Genomic DNA, 20,603 nt, shown 5'->3' on the forward strand with positions numbered 1-20,603 from the left:
ATTCTCCTAACTGCGGGTCTTTGTTTACCCATGAGAGGCCTTCGACCTCTTCTTCTTCTTCGAGCTCTTCTTCGTAAGCTGGTGGTGGCGTGGCTAGCCCTGTCATGCTAACAGCACACAATTGTGGCGTGAAGGTGGCATTAAGTTGGCCCTTGCCGAACTTATTCTTAAAGTTACCCTTCTTGCCCCCTGTTCTCTTGCTTCGGCATTCTGCTGCTCGGTGCCCTGCTTTTCCACATTCAAAGCATAAGTTATTTTCTCGTCTTCGTTTCTTTTCCGGATCATCATTCCCGCTCTTGTGGTGCGTAGCGTCGAGTTCCATAGGGTCGCCATATCCCTGTGGATTGTAACGTGGTCTACCCTCATTCTTGCGGTAACGCCCTTGCTTTTGATTTCCCTGGGGTTTGTATGATCTTTGACTTTGTCGATATCGGTAAAGACGATCATCTGACTCGATGGAGTCCTGGATTAGGTCGTTCAAGTCTACACTCTCGGCAGATCTTTCTAACTCCAGTCTGACTTCTGGCTTGAGTCCTTTACGATAGTGACTCATGATGGCGGTTTCGTCCCACTTGGTTGTTCCCGCATATCTTCGGAATTCCGTAGCATACTTCAATGCTGATCCTGTCTGCTTGAGGTTGAAGATCTTATCTTCCGCTACCTCTAGCTCATTAGAGTTCCCGAAGATTCTACGTATCTCTGTCTTAAATCCTTCAAAACTGTTGAAGATTGTTCGAGTGGGTTGCATGCGATCCTGATCGTCATGCTCGAAATAGTCGCGCAAGTATGGCTGAATCCATTTGCCTGCCTCACCTCTGAGGTATGACACGGCCCAAATACTCTTAGATTCCTTTTCGGTGAACTTGTCTTGGTTGAATCTAAAATAGATTTCAAGTTGTAAGAGGAAGGTGTCGAGTTCCTGTCGACTTCCTTGGTATTTGTCTGGTAAGGCAATCTTGAGTGTTTCGTTGATGGTAATTTCCTTGGGAGCGTCGGTCATCTCGACATCGTTGGTGTCGGGTGCTTGTGCCTGACTGCTCGCGGATGCACTGATGGGTGTCATATCGTCGGTTGGTATTGAATTGGTACTTGAAGCAGAAATGGTGCTCAAAGTGTTACGGGAGCTGCCTCTAGGGTCACGTGGAAGTGTCTAGAGATCTCTCGAGGTGGTTTAGACTAGACTTCAAGTAGGAATTCAATAAGGTTGTAACTGGTTGCAATTCTCGTAACTATAGTAATGAAACTAATGATTGTTCTTGAGCACGAAGCTCTATATTGTAATGAAATCCCATTCCCTTATATAGACCTTCGTTCTCTGTTGTCCCACTGCTTCCCACTGTGTCCCACTGGGCCTTACTCAGTGGGACTCAGTGGGACACCTTGGTCAGGTGATATTTTAATCAATCTAGTCATGTGACGACCTCGGTCGTAACAACCTATTATTTCCTACAAAAAAAAAGCAAGAAATACAAGATACAAAATACAGAATACATAATAAAAATCACATAGTCTATATATATATATAAAACTCTTTACACAAATAATTTCTTACCGAGTCTCTTTTTCTCTCCTTTTTCCTCTTTTTCTCCTGTTCTCCCTTACCCTCCTAGCTCTAACCGAGAATATTCAATCGAGATGACCCAGAGAAAATTAATCGGATTATTGTACTTCGAAATATATATATCTATTAACAATTTATCTATCTATTCAAATATCTATCTATTCATCCATTCATCTATCCATCCATCCATCCATCCATCCATCCATCCATCCATGTTCCTTCACCCACCTTTTCCCCTGCCCTCACACTCTTCCTCTCTCCTCTCTCCTCTCTCCTCTCTCCTCTATCTCTCTTCTCCCCTACCACACTGTATGAACACTCTTCATTAGGATCTAGTGAATAGCTTCAATTCATTAGCTACTGTATTGCAGTCTTCAGCGAATGCGGGATACAGTAGCCTCAAGCGAGAGCAGAAGAGACTAGCTCCTCTTGTAGCGTCTATATAAGACCTACAACTTCCTGTACTTAGCTAGCTCTTTAGATAGAATACAATATAGACATTTAGGACCTACGAATACCGTGGGTGCTACGTCTTCCGTATCCTTCTCGAACCAACACACACCACACCCCAAGCCCCATTCAAAAACCTAATACCCTAAATCTGGGAACCAAACCAAAATCCCCAAACCAAAATTCAGCACCCAGCACCCAAACCCAGCACCCAGCATCCAGCATCCAAACCCCAAACCCAAACCCCAAACCCATTCCCCTCCCCCCTCCCTCCCCCAACGGAAAAAAAGAAAAAAGAAAAAAGAAAAAAGAAAAAAGAAAAAAAAAGAAATCCCCCTCCCTCTCATGAAATATCCATCAACTCCAACTCCAGAGTACACTTACTCACTTACTAAATACAACCCTGACGACGCTCCAGAAACAACGAGAGAAGCACCTCACACCTACCGAATTCTTCAAATATAACAATCAGATACGATACAAAACCTAAAGAGCCTATCGAGATTTTCGACGATTGAAAAAAAAAAAGCCAGATATTTTTGAGGATACCTACCTATGAAGAATACTGTCAAGATGTGAGGAATTGATCGATGTGCAAATCGAAACACATTCATACATAGAGTAAAGACAGACAGACGTAGAAAGCACATCATAAACATGAACGTATAATTCATAAATACATAATAAGTATATAATTTAACAAAAGATAAGAATATTGACAGCAAAAGTAATATATATATATACATATCGGTATAAATATAGATGCTCGAGGACTTAATAAAGAGTTTCACAAGACAAAAGCGCTCTCCATCATTCATCTCCACGCATTCCTCACTCTTCTTATCTTTCTCCCTCTCGTTACTAACTCTCCTCTCCTCTCCCATACTAAAACATACCCCCATCACCCCTCCCTTCTCTCTGTATATGTCCCCAACTGGCCATCGTCGGCGACACAATTTCCTCTCTGAAGCCTTCTCCCCTGGCGCCTCTTCCATTCCCAGTATCAATACTCATTCCCTCTGGGATACCCATTCCCATCCCTGTTGCAGGTGCAGGTGCCATTATGAAACCCCCATCATTACTACTTCCACTCCCCTGACTCTTCGGTTCCTGTTTTCCCTTTCTCCTCAATCCACCTAGAAAACTCCTACTTTGTTTCTCCTGTCTATTAAGTCCAAGACCCCCTGATGCCTTTCCCCCAGGCGGACTAGAGGCTTGCATACCCAATTGTTGTGCATTATGATCTAATGGTGGTGCATAAGGTCTCTGATATTTTGAGTCCTTTCCAAAAGTTGCCTCCCAGAAATTTTGTTTCTCTTTCTTTTCTTTATCTTTATTACTTAAGATAGAGATCGTACCTATTTTTTCACTTCCACTACCCGCGGAACCAGGTGCGCGAAGATGTGTTTGGCTTGTATTATTTATACTTGTGGCATTGCTATTACTCATTGAGTAGTCCTGCCAAGGAGGTGGGAGGATAGGATGCTGGTGTTCTGATTCCGGTTGGGAATGTGATTGTGTTGGGGGGAGTGGTAGAATTTGAGGGGATTCGTGGAAATGTGTACTTTGAAGACCTTCGACTATATCTTCGAATTGAAGAGAAATCTGATCGGCGACGCGATCACCGTACTCTTCGGCTTTAAGTATACATTCATCGGTGCGTTTCTTGAGAGTTATACACAACTCGTTGAATACAGCAAGATCGCCTTCGAAGTATTGAGTCATGGAATGCGAGGTTCCTTCTAGCCATAATTTGACCAAATCAGCAAAACTTCGTGCATGATCAATCAAATACGGTAAAGAAGGAAATCCTTCTCGAGAAGTGGGAGGTAGTCTTGCGAGAATGGTGATGGGCGTCGAATAAGACGCCGGAACTGCAAATGTTGTACGATCCGGGGCTATAGCACAAATAGAATCGAGAAAATCCTTCACACCTTGACGATGCTGATAAAGAAATTTGTTCATCGGTTCCATCCATGACTCTTTTTGACCAAAGCTTGATAAGTTTGCCAAGGCTTGTAAACTTTTTGCTATCAAAGTGAATGTTCGTTGAGCTTTTGGTTGGGGATGATCGGGGAGTAGTCCAAACAATTTTGGGTTGAGAATTGCTGGACAGAAAAATCTTAAAAATATGAATCCAGAGACACTAGTATATGCGACAGTACGAAGAAAATCTCCGTATCTATCCTCAGCAACCGCACGGATGTACTTGAAGATTTGTCGCAATTCTGGTGGACATCGAGTTGCAGAATCTGCTATTGATCTCCAGACGTCAGTAGTTAAAGCAATCAACGAGATCCAATTCTTCTCGAATGCACCGTCGTTATCAATTCTAGATGGGTCGACTTCGCAATCAGGGTTAATGTTGTTGATGGTACGAATCTGATCTCCCAAGATTTCAGAGAGATATTCCTTCCCGACTCGTCTCATATGAAAATCAAGAGCTTGCGTTAGTAAGGAATTTCCTCGGAACAAAAGATTCGCTTCAGTATTGAGACTTTTCCCCATATCTCGAACTGATTGTTCCCGTTCAATGGACGTGAAGGAAACCTCATTTGAGCCAATCCTCCTGCTGTATCTAAGTCGTTTTGTTGGTGCTTCTTTTCCAATGCCATCAATTTCGTCTTCAACCAGGGCTTTTAGCCATTCTGACCCGTTTCCAGATACTTGGAATATATTTAGCAGTGTTTCAGATAACTGTCTGAGATTATTGGGTATGACTTGAGATATTTGGAGTGTCAGCCCATTGTTGAAATTATGTAGAAGTTCAGAGATTGGTTGATAATCTTTGGCAAGAAGTACAACAACTTCATCATGTCGAAGTTTCATTAACATCTCCCCAACCTGCTCTTGATTTTGATCCAAAATTGGCCACCATGCCTCATTATCCTTGCCTCGCTCGAGCTTGTCAACAGATATTTCAACTACTCCACAGATAGTTTCTACTTGCTGGTCCGCCACTTGAACGCTTGAACTTGACAAGAATCCTTGCACGGTTAACTGTGACATTTCCATACGTTTCAAAACTATCGATAATTTTGGTAAATAAGGAGGCAGATCCGTGAATTCGCACTCTTCTCTCCAGAATGGATTCCTAGTCTCCAGCTTTGTTATTGTACGGGCGCGAACCTCACCATCAAGCATAACCTCTGCAAAGTAGTCACCGAGAATTCCATCTGGCTCTGGCCTTACCGAATGCCTGCCATACTGGGGTAACTCTGCCCTTATGCCAGATTTCCGAAATTTAGCTTCAATGATTCGCATGTTGAGAGACTTCTCAATTCGAAACATATCGTTAGTTGCAGAAGGATATCCCTCAGGCAATTCTTCACCTTCATCATGAGCTTCTATTTGCTGTGGGGTATCATGACCATAGATTTCTGGAATTGTGAAAGCCCTCAAGAGACACAACCACACTTCGAATACCAATCGTGATTCTAATGCTAGGTAGATAGGTCTAAATATAGACAAGTCTGTGGATGTAGAAGTGTACTGTGGAAATATGGCAATGCAATATTCTTCTCCTAGTACTGACTTGTCAAGCTTTTGTATTGCGCTTCTGGAAAGTTGTGGGAGCTGAACGACTGAAAGTAATAAAGCATCATTTTCGGTCAGAATCTTAAGATCGCCATTATCTTGCAGTATACAGGATATTCGACGCCACTGTTGTCCAGAGTTACGCAGATGTCGTGTCGAACGACGAGTGATAATGGACTCAGGGGATAGGGGCGGCCCTTTGTCCCACAAAAGGAGCTTGGCTACTTTGATAATATTTGAGTCTTTATTACTATACGCGGAACCTCGTCGATCCACTGCTGTTGGGCGTCTGTCGTCGTGATGCCCTGTTGGGGATTTCAGCGGACTTGTCAAAGACGAAGCTAACCTGATCTGTTGCCATGGCAGTATCGCTGCTAACCAGGGATCAAATTCAGCAGGATCCGTCGGTAAAAGACGAAGGTCCAAGCCGAGACTTGGATTTATTATCTCCAGACACCTGACTTGACGTTCCAATGAGTATCTGATCGGTTTGACCCTACATCCTCGTAGGTCGGTTGCTACAGCAATGTGAAAACGTCCTTTATCGTCGTCCTCATACATTAAAGAGCCTTTCACGTTGTCAATATAGCACACACCTCGATACCATTGCCCGCGTTCCACTGTCTGATACTCGACTTCACCCCTCATACGACCGCGTAAACTTTTCATAAGACCCAATATTTTCTTAGTGTTCCCAGTAGGCACAGGATCTGGAAGAGAATCGATGGCAGGTATATCTACAAATGCCTGAAATGGCGAAGTCGGCCGGGAATGCTTTTTGACCAATCGTCTACCTGACCCCTTTTCCTTCTCAAGAGAGTTGGATTTAGTCAATGTGTTTCTGTTAGTAGATGGATATCCGATAGCAGTATTATTATCGGGTCGTGGCTCGATATCATGGAAAGATGATGAGTTTGTGGAATGTATTGAGCCAATTCGTTGTCTATTTTTAGGAGCCCCTCTCGATCCAGATCTTTTTCGTGTGGTAGCATCTACGGTATATGTTCGAGGTCGAGATCGAAGACTCATGTTACTCTGAGGAGGCTTGTCAATAGAGTCACTGCTATATGAATCATGGAAAACAAGGCCTTGGCGGCGTTCTCTAGGCTTTTCTCCGCCAGGGATCGATCGCGGCGATGTTTGTACAGATGGAAAGAGCCTAGGTGGAGTCTCTAGTATGCATAAATTGTCGTCTGTTACCTCAATAGGTTCGGGTGTAACTGTGCGAATAGTTGTCTCCAAGCCAGGACCCCGCGATCGTCGTGGCTCACTCGGAGAGAATCTTCGTGCCAATGTCTCTGCCGCATTTTCTCCCCAGTCCCGCACAGTGTTTTCCCTTCCAGACGTCCCATTATAATCTCTGGTATCCATACCTGGTGACAATAGGCTCATCCCGCGATTCCTTCCTCTGGAAGTTTAGAAAACCATGCCTAACCATCCAAACCTCAAAAAGATGGCGGCCCCGGTGATGCTAGAGAATTTGACGAGCTCGCGTAGTCGAGTCTTGATATGTGCGGAAGCATGCAAGCAGAGTTGTCGAAGATGGCATGGGTTCGTACTGAACAATTTGGATTGAAGATCTTCGATACAAGCTGTGGCGTACGTGGGGAAGTCTAAGATGTGCGCAATTGATTGTGAAGCTTCTGCCAGTCTTTGTACCGCGCAAATAGCGTAGATCTTTTGATAGAATGACAAAGCTTTTTCTTTTTCTTTTATCAATAGAATTGAGACCACTCCAAATATGCCTTATGGTTTCCCAATACCGATTGCGAGATTTGAGAGTTCTTTCATCATCACTAGCCATATACCATATATAACAAGTTTAACCAAGATTCCGTCGAATCTACTTTAGCGGGTCGATTTTTTCCCTTTGGAGTATAGAGGCCGGAGCTTTCAAGGGTTGATAGTTTACTAGTAGAGCTGGGCTGCTGGGGGGAGGGGGAGGGTGGAATATTCACATCAGAGACCAGGCTCAACGTAGTAAGAAAAAGGGAATAAATAAGGCCCGACGCCTTAAGTGGAGGAGAAGAGAAATGCAATTGCCTGTCGCCTTATATATAGAGATTCAGGTTGGGAGCCAATTGACTGGGTAGGTAATATCTATGGAGAATTCAGGGGAGGAAGTAGACATTGGGCTACGAGTGAATGGAAAGGACAAGAGTAACGGTTAAAGAATTGGGGGGAAAGTGATGATAAACAGGTACGTGTTGTGTTCTGATTGTAAAGTACTACGAGTCGGGGACATATACGAAGTCTATCCGTACGTATCGAAGCTATGAGCTTTTGATGATGTTGTGATGAAGCTTTTGGATAAGTATGACTGTATGACTGTATGAGTGAGTTGTGCTTTGTTCGGTTGCATCGGAGCACAATCTAGAAAATGCAAAACCCTTGCTCAATATCCGGTAGTGAGGGAAGGAGTGATGATAAAAAGTATATTTGGAGAAGTTCTGGAAACAAGGTAAAACAAGGTACTTGTGATCATTGGGTACCAATCAAATCGTAGATATCTCCAAGATTTCAAACGGGTTGGTGTTATCGCGGCTAATGATGAAGGTCATGGTACATACTACATGAAATCTTAATTAATACCTTAGTATTGGAGGAGATACCAGATGCTGTCTACTTAAATAAGTAGGGATCAGAGATATAAAGCTTTATATCTATTTAATCATCCGACTCTCCCAAGACATTCTCATACGTCGATACATCGAACCAGGTATGAAAGACTGACCTGTAGCTAAATATTGATTAACGCCTACCTAGGTAGTATAAGTTACGTAGTTGACAAAAGAATCACAGCCAGCATTTAACTATTACCCTGCCCCTCAATAAATTCCCATCACATTTCTAATCATATCATATAAATCATATACATAGTGATTCCAAATCACATTTTAAGAGCACAACAACTCTACCCAGTACAACTTCCCACAATACATCCACCCTTTTCTGTGAGCATATCAAAGTTGCCAGCTATCCCTACTATATAGGTAGGCAGTAGATATCGATCAAGATATCCATGCTTTGTTTGTAGTGAAAAGGAAAAGAACCCTACAAAGTATCCAAAAATCATGATGAAAATTGGGTATTCTCCGGTAAATGGGGGGAGGGGGAAAGCAAGATGTCATAAATCATCTGCATCCACATCATTTTCATCTATAAACCTTCTCTGACTCTATACTTTTTCCCTAACATATTAATTAATCCAAACCTCGCTGCTCTTTCAATTTGAAACATTAGACAGATGAAATAGTATCTGGTGTGGATAATATATCAGTAACACTTACGTATTCATACAATATAATCCATCCTTTACAATATCTGTGGTAATATCTCAATTAATTGAACGACTCAGATCACAAAAAGGTATTACCTCGACCCCCTTCTCCCTGAGTGAGAAACCTTAGTTTAACACATGAAATGAAACACACGAACACATATAACGGCACATCATGTCATCAATCATCTTAATAAGTGCGGCTAAGAATTTAAATTGCTTCATGTCTTGTCATAAAAAACTACCCATCCCAAGGTTGAACAAAAAATAAAAATAAAGAGTAAGGTAAATCCTAATCCGGAACGCCAGTTACTGTTCGCTCAATCGAGTATCTCATATACACAGCAATCCATACCCCTTCCCCTTGTCCCAAACTGCAATTGTTCCAACCCTATAAAACTCGCTGGATGTACAGCAAGCAGTAACGGAATAGTAAACACCATCCATCACACACATTTGTCCAACCTTGGGCCCAATGACTGGCTTATCTGAATGGCGTATCCGGGCCATCAAAGCTTACTGGGCTTAAGGGTAAACTGCGAAGGCTGCCACTAAGATCGCCGCTCCCAGTCTTCTTCACAGCCTGTGACATTGTCTCTATGGTCAATTCGCCGCCACTTGTAGGAGAGTGAAGTGATGTCGGACTGGCGAGACCAGTTTGTTTTCGAACTGGCGAAAGCTCGACACCTTTCACGGAAGCTGACTTACTAGTCGGGGGTGATGTTCCGAATCCAAATGACGATACTGGTGATCGCACAGGCGAAGGTGAACGGTTCACACCTGGTGATATACCTGGTGATGACAACGCACTGAGTCCCGCAATATATATTGAGTCTCTATTGCCAGCATGTTCTGCGTGCTCTGATTGCACTACATCTGCAAATGAGATGAAGCTCAATCTCCGAATGTCTGTACTATCAAGAGCACCGTAGTTGGATGCCGCATCGTCCTTGTCGGGGTGGGCCACCAATTCGTCTGTCCACATTGATGCGCCAGGTTCGCTACTACTGATACCACTCATTGACATTACTGCCGGCTGATGAGAAGAGTGCATGACAATTTCCACCGTATCCGGATCAATGTCATTGTTGGTAATAGCTTGCGACGATGCATCTAGAACTGGTGGAATATAATCCTCTGTCCGTATATGCGACGGAATCGCGGGAGAATTCGGCTGAATAGCACTTTCTTGCACATCACGCTCGAAGATTTGCGAACCTGCAGGTGACACCACATGTGGGGAAGATGAGAACAATTTTCGACTCGGTGGTGATGAGGGGTGTTGGTATGGATAGCTTGATCGTGGAGGGGAGTTCGTCATCTGCGTCTGCTGGAGAGGGCGGGTCAATGGTGCATTGCCAGCATGCGTTCCATCATCCTTCTTTTTGCTCTTTACCTTTTCATCAGTCTTCTTTTTTCCAAATCCAAACAATCTTCGCTTTCCCGACTTTGCGGTTCCGCTCGCAGAATCACTCGCATCCACATCGACCTCACTGTTTTCGCTGGGTTTTGATGATTTTTGGTTCGTTGGTACTTTGAATCCCTCACCTAGTAGAGGGGCCTTTGACGTGGTTATAGATTGTTGGCCTGTGGGGACGGGCGTGTTCGCATGTAAAGTACTAGATTCCGATGCGCTCATGATGACGATTGATAGAAAGATTTCGGATTTGTTTGTTTTGAGGATATCGAGGAAGTAAGTCGAGTCGAATCTCTCGTATACTATTTGCGAAGCGTTAGATGAACAATGAACGAATAGGTGAATGAATATGCGCTGTGAAAACTCAATCGCATCAGATGGGATGTTGGCGTATGCGCCTTAATCAAACCAATACTTTGGAGGGTCGCAGACTTACGCGAGCAGTTTATCTTTGGGAATTATCAGCTTGGTTCCGGACAATGAAAATCAGAATTGCCAAAGTAGAGAAAACTTGAAATGATAAGAACAAAGAAGATTCGAGATTCAAAATCTGAAGTTTGGGATGTTGAGGAAAATAATATGGATTCCTATACGAGTATATAAGATCATAACAGTCCAACAATAGACACATTCAAAGGCATGACAATCTAGACAATTATGATTGCAATGATAAACGTAAACGTAAACGTAAACGTAAACGTAAATGTAAATGTAAATGTAAAATAAATGTAATCATAAGATGATTTCACCTACCTTTCTTTCTTCGCAAAAATGGGTGGCCCAGGACGCGGCAATGGTCATAGAAGAGGAGTGATTTCTGGTGATTTTTGGTGATTTCAGTGGTGAATGAGGTGTGTTATATATGCCTTTCAAGAGGAGGGGAAGGATTTCGAATTCAATGCTTTTAATGCCCAATTTTGGATATTCCTGGTTGATGTTGTAGATTGGGAAAATCGTCGATCAATCATTCATCATCACCAACATAATAATTAAGCATTTTGCTTAATTTCATGAAATCAAGTCGCCTGACAATCAAAAAGTTGGAAACCTCGAAATGAAAATGATTTGGCTAAAAGAGCCTGGTCGCAACAACTCGCAAGGCTTGTAAGTTGTGAGGGATGGCAGGTGGGTGGTGATGAGTCAGCAAATATTTTCAAATTCGTTGGTTGAGATGAATATGAGGGAATCCATACCTAATGAGTTAATTGAATTTTACTTCTTAATCAAGACACTCATACAACAGTACAACAATGGATCTCAGAATATTACGTCGGCCCGTCGCCAACCTCTTCTTTGTCAAACCTCAATGTCTATTGTCTTTCAGCGCCACGGCCCGTCGACATGAATCCTCTTACAGACGTTCTAAGCAACGTTTAAATGTCAAACCAGATCCAAATTTTGTCCCATCATATGGCGCGCCACAAGATCACATTATTTTCAATCCGCCATCCTCTTCTCCATCCGTTTTCCAAACCCCTCTAAAATTCCTTCCCAAAGACGACAAGAGAAGAAAGCTTCTAGCAATTACCCAAGAACGACTCAACGCTCTCTCACATCGATTACCACCTCCAGTCAATCCGAAGCAGCTGAAGTATGAGAGGCATCATTTGAGTGAAAAGGATGTTGCAGAGATTAGGAGGTTGAGGTCGGAGCATCCGGAAAAATGGACCAGATTACAATTGGCTAAGAAGTTCAATTGTTCGTCGATATTTATTGGCATGATTACAGAAGCATCAGCAGAGAAAAGAGAGTTGGAAAGAGAGAAGTTGGAAGCCGTGAAAGCTAGATGGGGACCGACGAGAACAGCAGCGCGGGAGAATAGGCAAAGACGGATTGAGTTGGCAAAGAGGGATGAGTGAGGGGTACAATGGGGAGGATGTTGCAAAACGATACATTTCGTCAACTATTTGCGGAGGAGTGGAATAGAGAAGACTTGGCAATATAGCACAAGGTACTATGAGTCTGTAAAAGGCTGTACTGTGTTGCTCATTGCGTGTATAAAACACAACACGGAAATGTATTGTCAACATGAGAGTTATATATAACGTAAGGAGATGTCTAAAATCCGCATGTAATTGCGATCGCGAAGCACTACGAACGTTCTTATGACATTCTACGTTATGCTGCCAATCTTATGTATTTATAACTAATATGTTCGCCTCTACAGCCTCTGGTTGTCATTTACATACTTAAATTCGATATTGACTTCATGTTCCGCTCTCGCCTATGGGTTCAAGTGACCCTCGGGCATGATATATTTATATGTGCATTTATCGGAAGTGTCTATTTATGGTTGCCATCATCATCTCCATGGAGAAGTGTACCGAATCGAAATTCGGACTCTCAGTTTCGAGTAGCAATCCGTCCGCTTCACGTGGTCGTTCGAATATTCTGAAATTTTCGATGCTACATAGCGATGCACGCGTTTTATAATCTCCGGTCAATATGGTATCATTTGGTCAACTCACAGTTCACAACATGATGAATCCCTTCCAAAATTACATGTTCACACTGATCTTTGTCCATTCCATTGCGGATCGTCAGCCATTGACCGCACGAATTATTTGCACGAAAGCGAGATGCTATCGCCAGGTGAAAGACCAGCCCTTCACTTAACACTGTTAGAAGAACCACAAAAAAATAACGGGTGAAAAATTCAGTTGCTACCCAAAACGTCCAAAATCATCTTTTACGTACTTTCTTGTCTTTACCTCTAATCTACTCAATCCAATCTAGATGCTCTGACTACCACATATCCCAAGTCTAAGCACAACATAACCTATATGTTTTGGTACCAAACTCCACTTCGGCGAAGAAACAGGCTGGGTTTGACCACCTCTTGATAATCTTAACACCTCCATTTTCTCCATCTGTCTTGATGAAAAAATATGCTCTTGATAGGATGCAAGATAACCAAAGTTCAATAATATATTGTGTCCTTTCAGCCTCCTCTACCGCCGAAGGACTAATCTGTGGGTCGGACTCGGTTGTGTAAGTTGTGTTCGCATACCCTACGATCTATGGGATCTTCTACTGCCAATTGTGCGGCCTGTCGATACTGAAGCTTTGGATTGGTTGTCTTCATCCTCGCATACATAAGGCTGATCATCGGCGTCCTCCCCGCGACTTGATGGAGCACGCTGTGATGGAGCACGCTCTGATGGAGCACGCTGTGATGGAGCACGCTGTGATGGAGCACGCTGTGATGGAGCACGCTGTGATGGAGCACGCTGTGATGGAGCATGGATAGAAAGAGCAGCGACGCTAGTGCTTTGGCTAGCTTTGGAGCTTGTTGATTTTGGAGCTTTATAATGATCTACTTCTCCAGTATCATATAAATAAGGCTGATCATCATGGCCGCCTCTCCCATAACCTGTTTGAGTACGCTCCGCTAATCCATTGTCTGAAGGAGCAGTGGTGCTAGTACCTCTGCCACCTCTGTTAGGATTGTAGACGTTCAAGTTGCTCTTCAAACTGTGATGATCGAGAGCTAGAGTATTGCTTCGAGTGGGTTTACCTTGTACAGACCCACTGGCGGAACCCTCACTCAAGGCTTGAGGCTCCTCTGGACTTGGCTCATTATCAACTCCATCGTGTCCTTTTCGAGAACTTGCCGATTTACTGGAATGGTGAGAGCTTTTTTGCGATACTTTGTCTTTGTGGTCACTGACGCTTGCGCTTTTGTGGGTCGAGGCGCTGTGTTTAGAGCTGGTAGCAGTTTTTGGCTTAGAAGAGACACTTGTCTTTGGGCTCGAGACATCATTTTCTGCTGGAGCGGATTTTTCTGTATTTATCGTCTTTTCATCTTTTTCTTTTCGGCTTGAGGGTCTACTGTGATCTCTGTATCTTTGGTCTGAGTTCGGAAGCTTCTTGCTGTGACCATGTTTGACCGAGTGGCTTTCTATGGGGTAGTATTCTTCCTTCTTTTCTCTTGAAATGGATAGGTACTTGCAAACCGTAGTTTTACTGGTAGTTTTCTTGTTTACGGGGGGACTTGAGCATCGCCTGTGGATATGAACACGAGGAGGCCTTTCTTCATTGTCTCTCGAAGACTCATGTCGCCTTCTCCGCTCTTTTTTGCTTCCTGATTCATCGACGTCTTGTTCTTGATTTTTTTTGAACCTCTCGATCGCCGCCCAACTTACTTCATGTTCTAGTAATTTAGTATCCACGGAAGGATCGACAATATCTCCCGGACTTAATTTTGGTTGTGGTGAGTTACGACCCCCGATATCGAGATCTCGAGTATTTACCCTAAGACTTTCAATCGATCTTCTGCGCTCGTTTCCTGCGGTGATCGATTCAACACGACTAGATTTGTGAGATCCTCTTATTCTGGAGTCAGCCTGGCTGCTACCAGTCTTCCTAGAGTTGGCGTGAGACGATTCTGATGTCATTTTGCCGATATTGCCAAAACGAAGTTCGATTATGTAGTATAGCTTCTCTTGATGAGAATAGTTTTGATGGCCAAGATCTGTGTTGGTGAGATTGAGATTGAGATTGAGATTGAGATGATAGTGTTTTGTATTCGATAGTGTACCTCATTTATATAGTTCATATAGCACAAAACAAACATCCTATCAATCTAGAATTTTGAGGCCGCAGTTTGAGAATTTATCAACCGCTTTCTCAGCTGACTCTTCGGTCGTATTAGAAAAAAATAAAACATCAGGCAACACAGTAATGTTGTGCTTAGATTTAGCTCAAGGCGCACGATAATATATGGCTCCGTCTAGATAACCGACGTGCCCTCCAAAAATGACAATCTTCATTCATTCGAAATTAAATCTAACAATCAATATTTCGAGTTGAGATTAAAATTAACGGATATTTTTGAAAGTCTCACATTTTTAAAAATCTAATTTGATTTTTTTTTTTTGAATTCTTGGCTCTACCCTTGTTTTTATAATTTGGCATTGAAAATATCAATGGTTTCGAAGTATGACTTTATTTGGGTGGTCTGGTACACCGTCATTTCTGTCTACGTGGGCGTTGTTCAGGCGCCTCGACCAGAGGGTCCAACAAGTGAACCAGGTGGCTATTTTAGGCAATCAAATTTTGACATTTATTTATTGTTTCAAGCTCCTCAAAGAAATACCTAGGATATCACCTCAAAAGCAGTCACTTTTGTCGTCAAACTTTTTTATTTCCCAAATTACAAAGAATCTGTATCCTATAAACAAACAATCTGGTCCTGCATTATTTTCAACTGGGGAGATGTTTCTATCACTTTATTCAAATTGACGGTCACTCTGGCCGACACCCCCTGGATTCCCTTGCTGGACCAGAATGAGCAAAATCGTACTGTCCCATATCAACATGGCTTTTCGTCTCATCATTCCTGCATTCCACATAACTGTTTGGAAATAGATGGGCTGGATCCGCTCTTCCGAGTCCCCCTTTGAAAACGTGTGCGGCTTTCCTTTCTTCATGCTTGTCTCGACGACCTCGCTCTGCCCTTTTATAAACCTTTTCACAACCTGGTATCCTGCACATATAACTACCATCGAGCGTAATACCGTTTATGGTGTTATACTTCCGGATAATCTCCTGTGAGATGCGAGAGCTAGCATGCTCTACCTTCAGATGGTCAATATATCTCGACTCCTGAGAACTCCAATAGGCACAGTTCTCATCCACTCCAGAGGCGCAGTAAAATCCAATTTCAGTATGATGTCCTTGATTGTGTTTTCGCAAGTCCTCGGGTAGCTTCCAGCCTTTGGGGAAAGCATTACACCGAGTGCAAAAGTATCGATCCAACTTCCTCCTTCCGGTATCTCCACGACGGCTTACATGATTCGGATCATTTCTCTCTTGAAGCCTTCGTTTCCTTGATCGAGTTGATTTCTCTGCGGTGCTTGGTCGAGGTGATCCAGAAGTTGACTCAGATCTATAAGATTCTTCGCCTGGGGATGGCGACCTAATCGCCATAGACTCAGTCATGTCGAAGAATGGAGAGGCTCGCTCCCGCTCTGTTTTAAAATCTGACGAGGTTGACCGGAATGAATTGACGCTGACTGTTCTCGACATACTAGCTTGGCCGATCATGCATGATGGGAAGGCTACTCCGGCGTATTCATTGATTTGCACAGAATTTGCTGCTTCTAGTGATGGAACCTCCCAGCACTGCTTGAAACGGTGCTCGTCGAGGATGCTTTGTGCTCCTGTAACGATGGGAAGTGGGGCAATTGGTCCAGTGTTCATAATAGTACAATTCCAAAGACTTGGGTCGATTTGTGAATTGTATATTGATTCGGAGCTATAGTTGAGACTTGGGTATGAGGTACCTTGCCACAAATAGTCATTGTACTCTGAGGAGGTAGTAATGCTATTTTGAGCGACAATGGCATCGTGTTGACTACTTGTAGTATTTCGACATCTTTCTTCTGATATATTGAGATCCTCATCGTGGATGTGAGAGAAAGCATCATTGAAGACTGTGTTTGTGGGCGAGGTATACTCTGATAATGTATATTGAGGTGGGCTGTACGTTTGTGAGGTGTAGGTTCTTGAGTTGTATTCGGGGCTATTGCTCAAGCTCCGGCGATCTGTATTTCGAATATACTGATTGCGATTTTCTTGGAAGCTACAGTCTCTTTGGACGTAGGATTCCCTTCCAACTGATGTCATAATGTATAGTTAATCCACCCACAATCGATTTGTTGCAGCCTGTCTGCCAATGAAAGCTTTGGAGAAAGGATTGATGAGATCTGGAAGGCACAAGTTGTAACGCAAAGCCTGACCGAATTACCTGGTTTGTTTTGAAAGGATAATGTGTGTGTGTGTGTGTCTTGGTCTTGGTACGTCAACAGTTGTCTCGACCACTAGACTTGACTGATTGCTAATGATATCTCTTACTCCAAATTTCTCACAACGTGTACTTATACAAAGTATGTCGATAATTGTCATCACTTCCAACCGTTGCTGGGTCTAAGTCATGATCCAGATCTTCCTCCAAGGCTCTATCTCTATGGAAACTTCTCCATAACCTCCGCATAGGTCAATCACTATGTACGGAAACCACTAACCGACTACAGAATCTGCCTTTCGACCCCAGAAGCCTTGCTTAGAAATTTGCGACGGAAGCACGCCACACCCGTTTGACGAAGTGAAGAACACGGTTCCACATCAACATTACCTGCACTATGATAAAGGCATTTCCAGGTATTTCCCCACGCTTACCCGTACGACAACCAAGTTCAAAGCCCCGTTGGTATACATGAATGGTCTACCGCTTTGCTTGAAGTGAAAGCAATGGACTTGTGGTTTGACATCACAGCGTTATTTTGCTCCGCAGTTCTGCCCCACTTCTCCAAACAAGCCTCGACGTTGACCGTTTAATCCAAAATTACACAACTCATATTATTAACACATCGGTTCCAATTACAGAGGAGGCTCCATAAGACCAGATGATTGTGTCGACATACTAGTTTCCACGAAACGAGCGTGTTTCCGTGCAGTGAGGTATACCCAACACGTTGCAATGAATAAGTGCGTAAAAGAGAATGCTAACATATGACAAATACAAATTACTATAACAAGAAGTCACGATTAAGATTGAGGGAAGATAGCGTGGTGGATCGGTCTGACAAGTGGATTCTAGCCGCCGACCCCCTGGTCATTACAAAAAGACCCCGTTTCATCTACTTGTAAGGCTTTCCTATGTTTCAGAGATTCCAGAGTTCGGAAGAGAAGGAAGAGAAGAACACTGAACTGTAATTTCGAATTTAGATGCTCAGGATTGAACACCTACTAGTGATGTTTTTTGTGCTTGATCAATTCAAAGTACTGTTCGGAAACGTAAGAACCAAGTATTCAAGCGGCAATCAGAAAAAGTGGAGAACAAAAGATTCAAATATGGCAGGATAAGGCTGCACATACCATATTTGAGGTTGGTTGGTATCATTTTTATGAGTTTGATCATAATGCAGTCAACATTTGCTTTCTAGTATAAGTGCTGACTTTCAGAAAAAAGTTATCCTCCCGAGCCTCCCCAACTGTCAACGAAGTAAGGTAAGCGAGACACGTGATACGGGGGACAAATTCAAGCCCGCCGGATGTTTTTCCACTCGGTGGCTGTACCCAGGAAACGGATCATGGCTTGGCTATGACCCGTGTTCCGCCCATTATTTATTCCTCTTGGGCTTTCTATAAGAAGTGCTGAGAAGCATGGAATCCCAAGGTTATGTTTAAGAACTTGGCCGACAATTTGATAACATGCCAATCTACAATACTGAGATTGCGAAATATTGTGAGTTTGAATTTCCAACATGCAGACGTAGAAAGCAGTACTCATGAGTAACAGATACTTTTTGAATTAATTCATAAGGGGTCCTTAACTTCTGAGATGAGTGATGAGAACAGGTTTCTTCGTTTTATTGAGCGGAATTGCGAGTTACAAAATCTGTAGATAAAGTTATCTGCAATTGATATTGATATAATTGCTGCATTTCAAAGGAAACGAGGTGAAGTAATTCATTTGCATTCGGAATTTTGCGGGCCGGTGGGAAATGATAGTGAGATGACTCCACTAAAACTGAGTGAAAGGTTGGAGATTCTTGGATTCGTTAATAGCTAAATCGTCTACAGCTATTTCCGAACTACTTAAGTTGTTAAAACCCCGCCCTCCTTGCATTTTGACAAATTGCTCGGTAGGATTGACTTGGTTATCACTGTGTCATTCCTCCTAGAATTTGATTGTGTTAATGAGTTGATTTTGGACTTTGCGGTTGCTACACGAATCTGGAGTTATCAGTAGGTCCACGGGTAGTTGAGAAGGATCAAATGAGGTAGGTGGCGATTCGCTCCGCAGGCACCAATTAGTTTCTAGGAGCGAGAAAGACAGCTGACAGTTTGAGAAGATGAGTCTTGAGACCAAGCTTCTATATTCACGTATGTTCGTAAAGCGGGACGAATCACATGGGATGATAATGAAGATCATTAAAATGTGAACGTGCACGGGAAATGCCCCAGAAATGACGGCATTCATAAGTTCTCGTTCTGTGAGCTGTGATCAATATCACGTCGTCGTGAGACTATAGTTGATCAACCAAGAAAATAAAAGAAGATATGCTGGAAGAACATTTATTGCAGACGATGGTAAGATGTTAGCATTGACGAAATTGCAACTGCAAAGACTTTCAACGTTGTGCTCATTCAACTACGGTGCATTCCTATCGATGACACACACGCACACAAAATGCTATGTTTCAGGAATTCTGTACTTGTTGCCCCGTGCATCCTCTTTCATTGATCTCATCTAGATATTCGATAACACTATCAGACATATTAGAATGCAGGATCAACACCTGTAATTGGAGTTGAACAACAATTTTCAAGTGAGAAATTGGTATATGATAGGAACATGCCTAATTTGTCTACATATGATTCTTGGCCTCTTCTAGAACCAAATTGAAGATCAAGAATAATGTCTCGTCTATCTATAGACAGAAGCGCATTGGTCACCGTTAGAGAAATCTATGTATGATTTCATGGGATTTTATTAAATTTCCATTTGCTCTGGCTTCCATTTATGATTGGCGTATATATCTACTGGGAAACCGGCAATCTTGTTAACATATCTTGACCTCGCATGAGTAACATGTATAGGATGTGAAAAGCTTGGAATTCACTAGCCAAAAATGATATCACTCAATGATCTCGTGTGGTAGTATGTAGATGTGAATCAAGCCGTTAAGATCATGCGTAGGCGAAATAAAGAAAAGGGGTAAGATTAAGGATCCTAGGGCTTCTATAGTATGATTCAAGATGAAGATTCAATTTGATCACAGGTATTATCACTGAATCCATTACTTGCATTAGACTTCTATCTGTAAGATAACCTACGAGGCCTCTTCTATCGGATTGCGACCATTTGTGGGTATGCGATCCAGTAGGACACAAGTACAACTATATTTATCCTCGTTGTGCATACGAACCAATGCACACTGCATTTTATTATGTATAAGCGGAAGTGGCTTTGTGGAAACGCTTTGCGGCCGCGGTTACCGTGCGCCTTTCCCTTTTGTGGATAAGTCATTAAAGCTCAGGCTTCACACCTCACAGCAGGAAAAAAATTAAACACTTCTCCTCTGCTCAAAGTAAATTGATCCTACGATTCCATCTGCTTCACCTGAAATAGTGTTTTTGAACCAAATTTGAGAAGTAAACCAGTGTTTACTAGATATCGAATGATAGACATTGACGGCAGGTTTTGAGGTCCAAGTGAATTGATGGACTGACCTCAACCACGATATCGCCCAATGTCTGGAACATCGATACCAAATATTGATATAGGCAACTATAAAGGCTATATTATGCCTCAGCTTTAGATCCCATTAAGATTTTGAATGATTTTT

The 20,603-nt window shown here is 42.7% G+C and overlaps 5 protein-coding genes across 5 annotated transcripts; 1 reads left to right on the top strand and 4 right to left on the bottom strand.

Annotated features, from left to right (window-relative positions):
• Nucleotides 1–2,896: 2,896 nt before the first annotated feature.
• EAF01_004415 (uncharacterized protein) lies at nucleotides 2,897–6,940 on the bottom strand (the record flags this gene model as incomplete). The annotated part of the gene is made up of 1 exon (XM_038912669.1): nucleotides 2,897–6,940. The coding sequence occupies one exon, from the start codon at nucleotides 6,938–6,940 to the stop codon at nucleotides 2,897–2,899; it is 4,044 nt and encodes a 1,347-aa protein (XP_038772353.1).
• A 2,372-nt stretch (nucleotides 6,941–9,312) lies between these two features.
• On the bottom strand, nucleotides 9,313–10,467 carry EAF01_004416 (uncharacterized protein; the record flags this gene model as incomplete). The annotated part of the gene is made up of 1 exon (XM_038912670.1): nucleotides 9,313–10,467. The coding sequence occupies one exon, from the start codon at nucleotides 10,465–10,467 to the stop codon at nucleotides 9,313–9,315; it is 1,155 nt and encodes a 384-aa protein (XP_038772354.1).
• Nucleotides 10,468–11,495: 1,028 nt separating this feature from the next.
• On the top strand, nucleotides 11,496–12,104 carry EAF01_004417 (uncharacterized protein; the record flags this gene model as incomplete). The annotated part of the gene is made up of 1 exon (XM_038912671.1): nucleotides 11,496–12,104. One exon carries the CDS (start codon nucleotides 11,496–11,498, stop codon nucleotides 12,102–12,104), a length of 609 nt encoding a protein of 202 aa, XP_038772355.1.
• A 1,152-nt stretch (nucleotides 12,105–13,256) lies between these two features.
• On the bottom strand, nucleotides 13,257–14,642 carry EAF01_004418 (uncharacterized protein; the record flags this gene model as incomplete). Its single annotated transcript, XM_038912672.1, has 1 exon — nucleotides 13,257–14,642. The coding sequence occupies one exon, from the start codon at nucleotides 14,640–14,642 to the stop codon at nucleotides 13,257–13,259; it is 1,386 nt and encodes a 461-aa protein (XP_038772356.1).
• An 850-nt stretch (nucleotides 14,643–15,492) lies between these two features.
• Nucleotides 15,493–16,875, bottom strand: EAF01_004419 (uncharacterized protein; the record flags this gene model as incomplete). The annotated part of the gene is made up of 1 exon (XM_038912673.1): nucleotides 15,493–16,875. One exon carries the CDS (start codon nucleotides 16,873–16,875, stop codon nucleotides 15,493–15,495), a length of 1,383 nt encoding a protein of 460 aa, XP_038772357.1.
• Nucleotides 16,876–20,603: the final 3,728 nt, after the last annotated feature.

This window comes from Botrytis porri (genome assembly GCF_014898465.1).
Source record: "Botrytis porri strain MUCL 3234 chromosome Unknown BPOR_005, whole genome shotgun sequence".
Taxonomy (NCBI): domain Eukaryota; kingdom Fungi; phylum Ascomycota; class Leotiomycetes; order Helotiales; family Sclerotiniaceae; genus Botrytis; species Botrytis porri.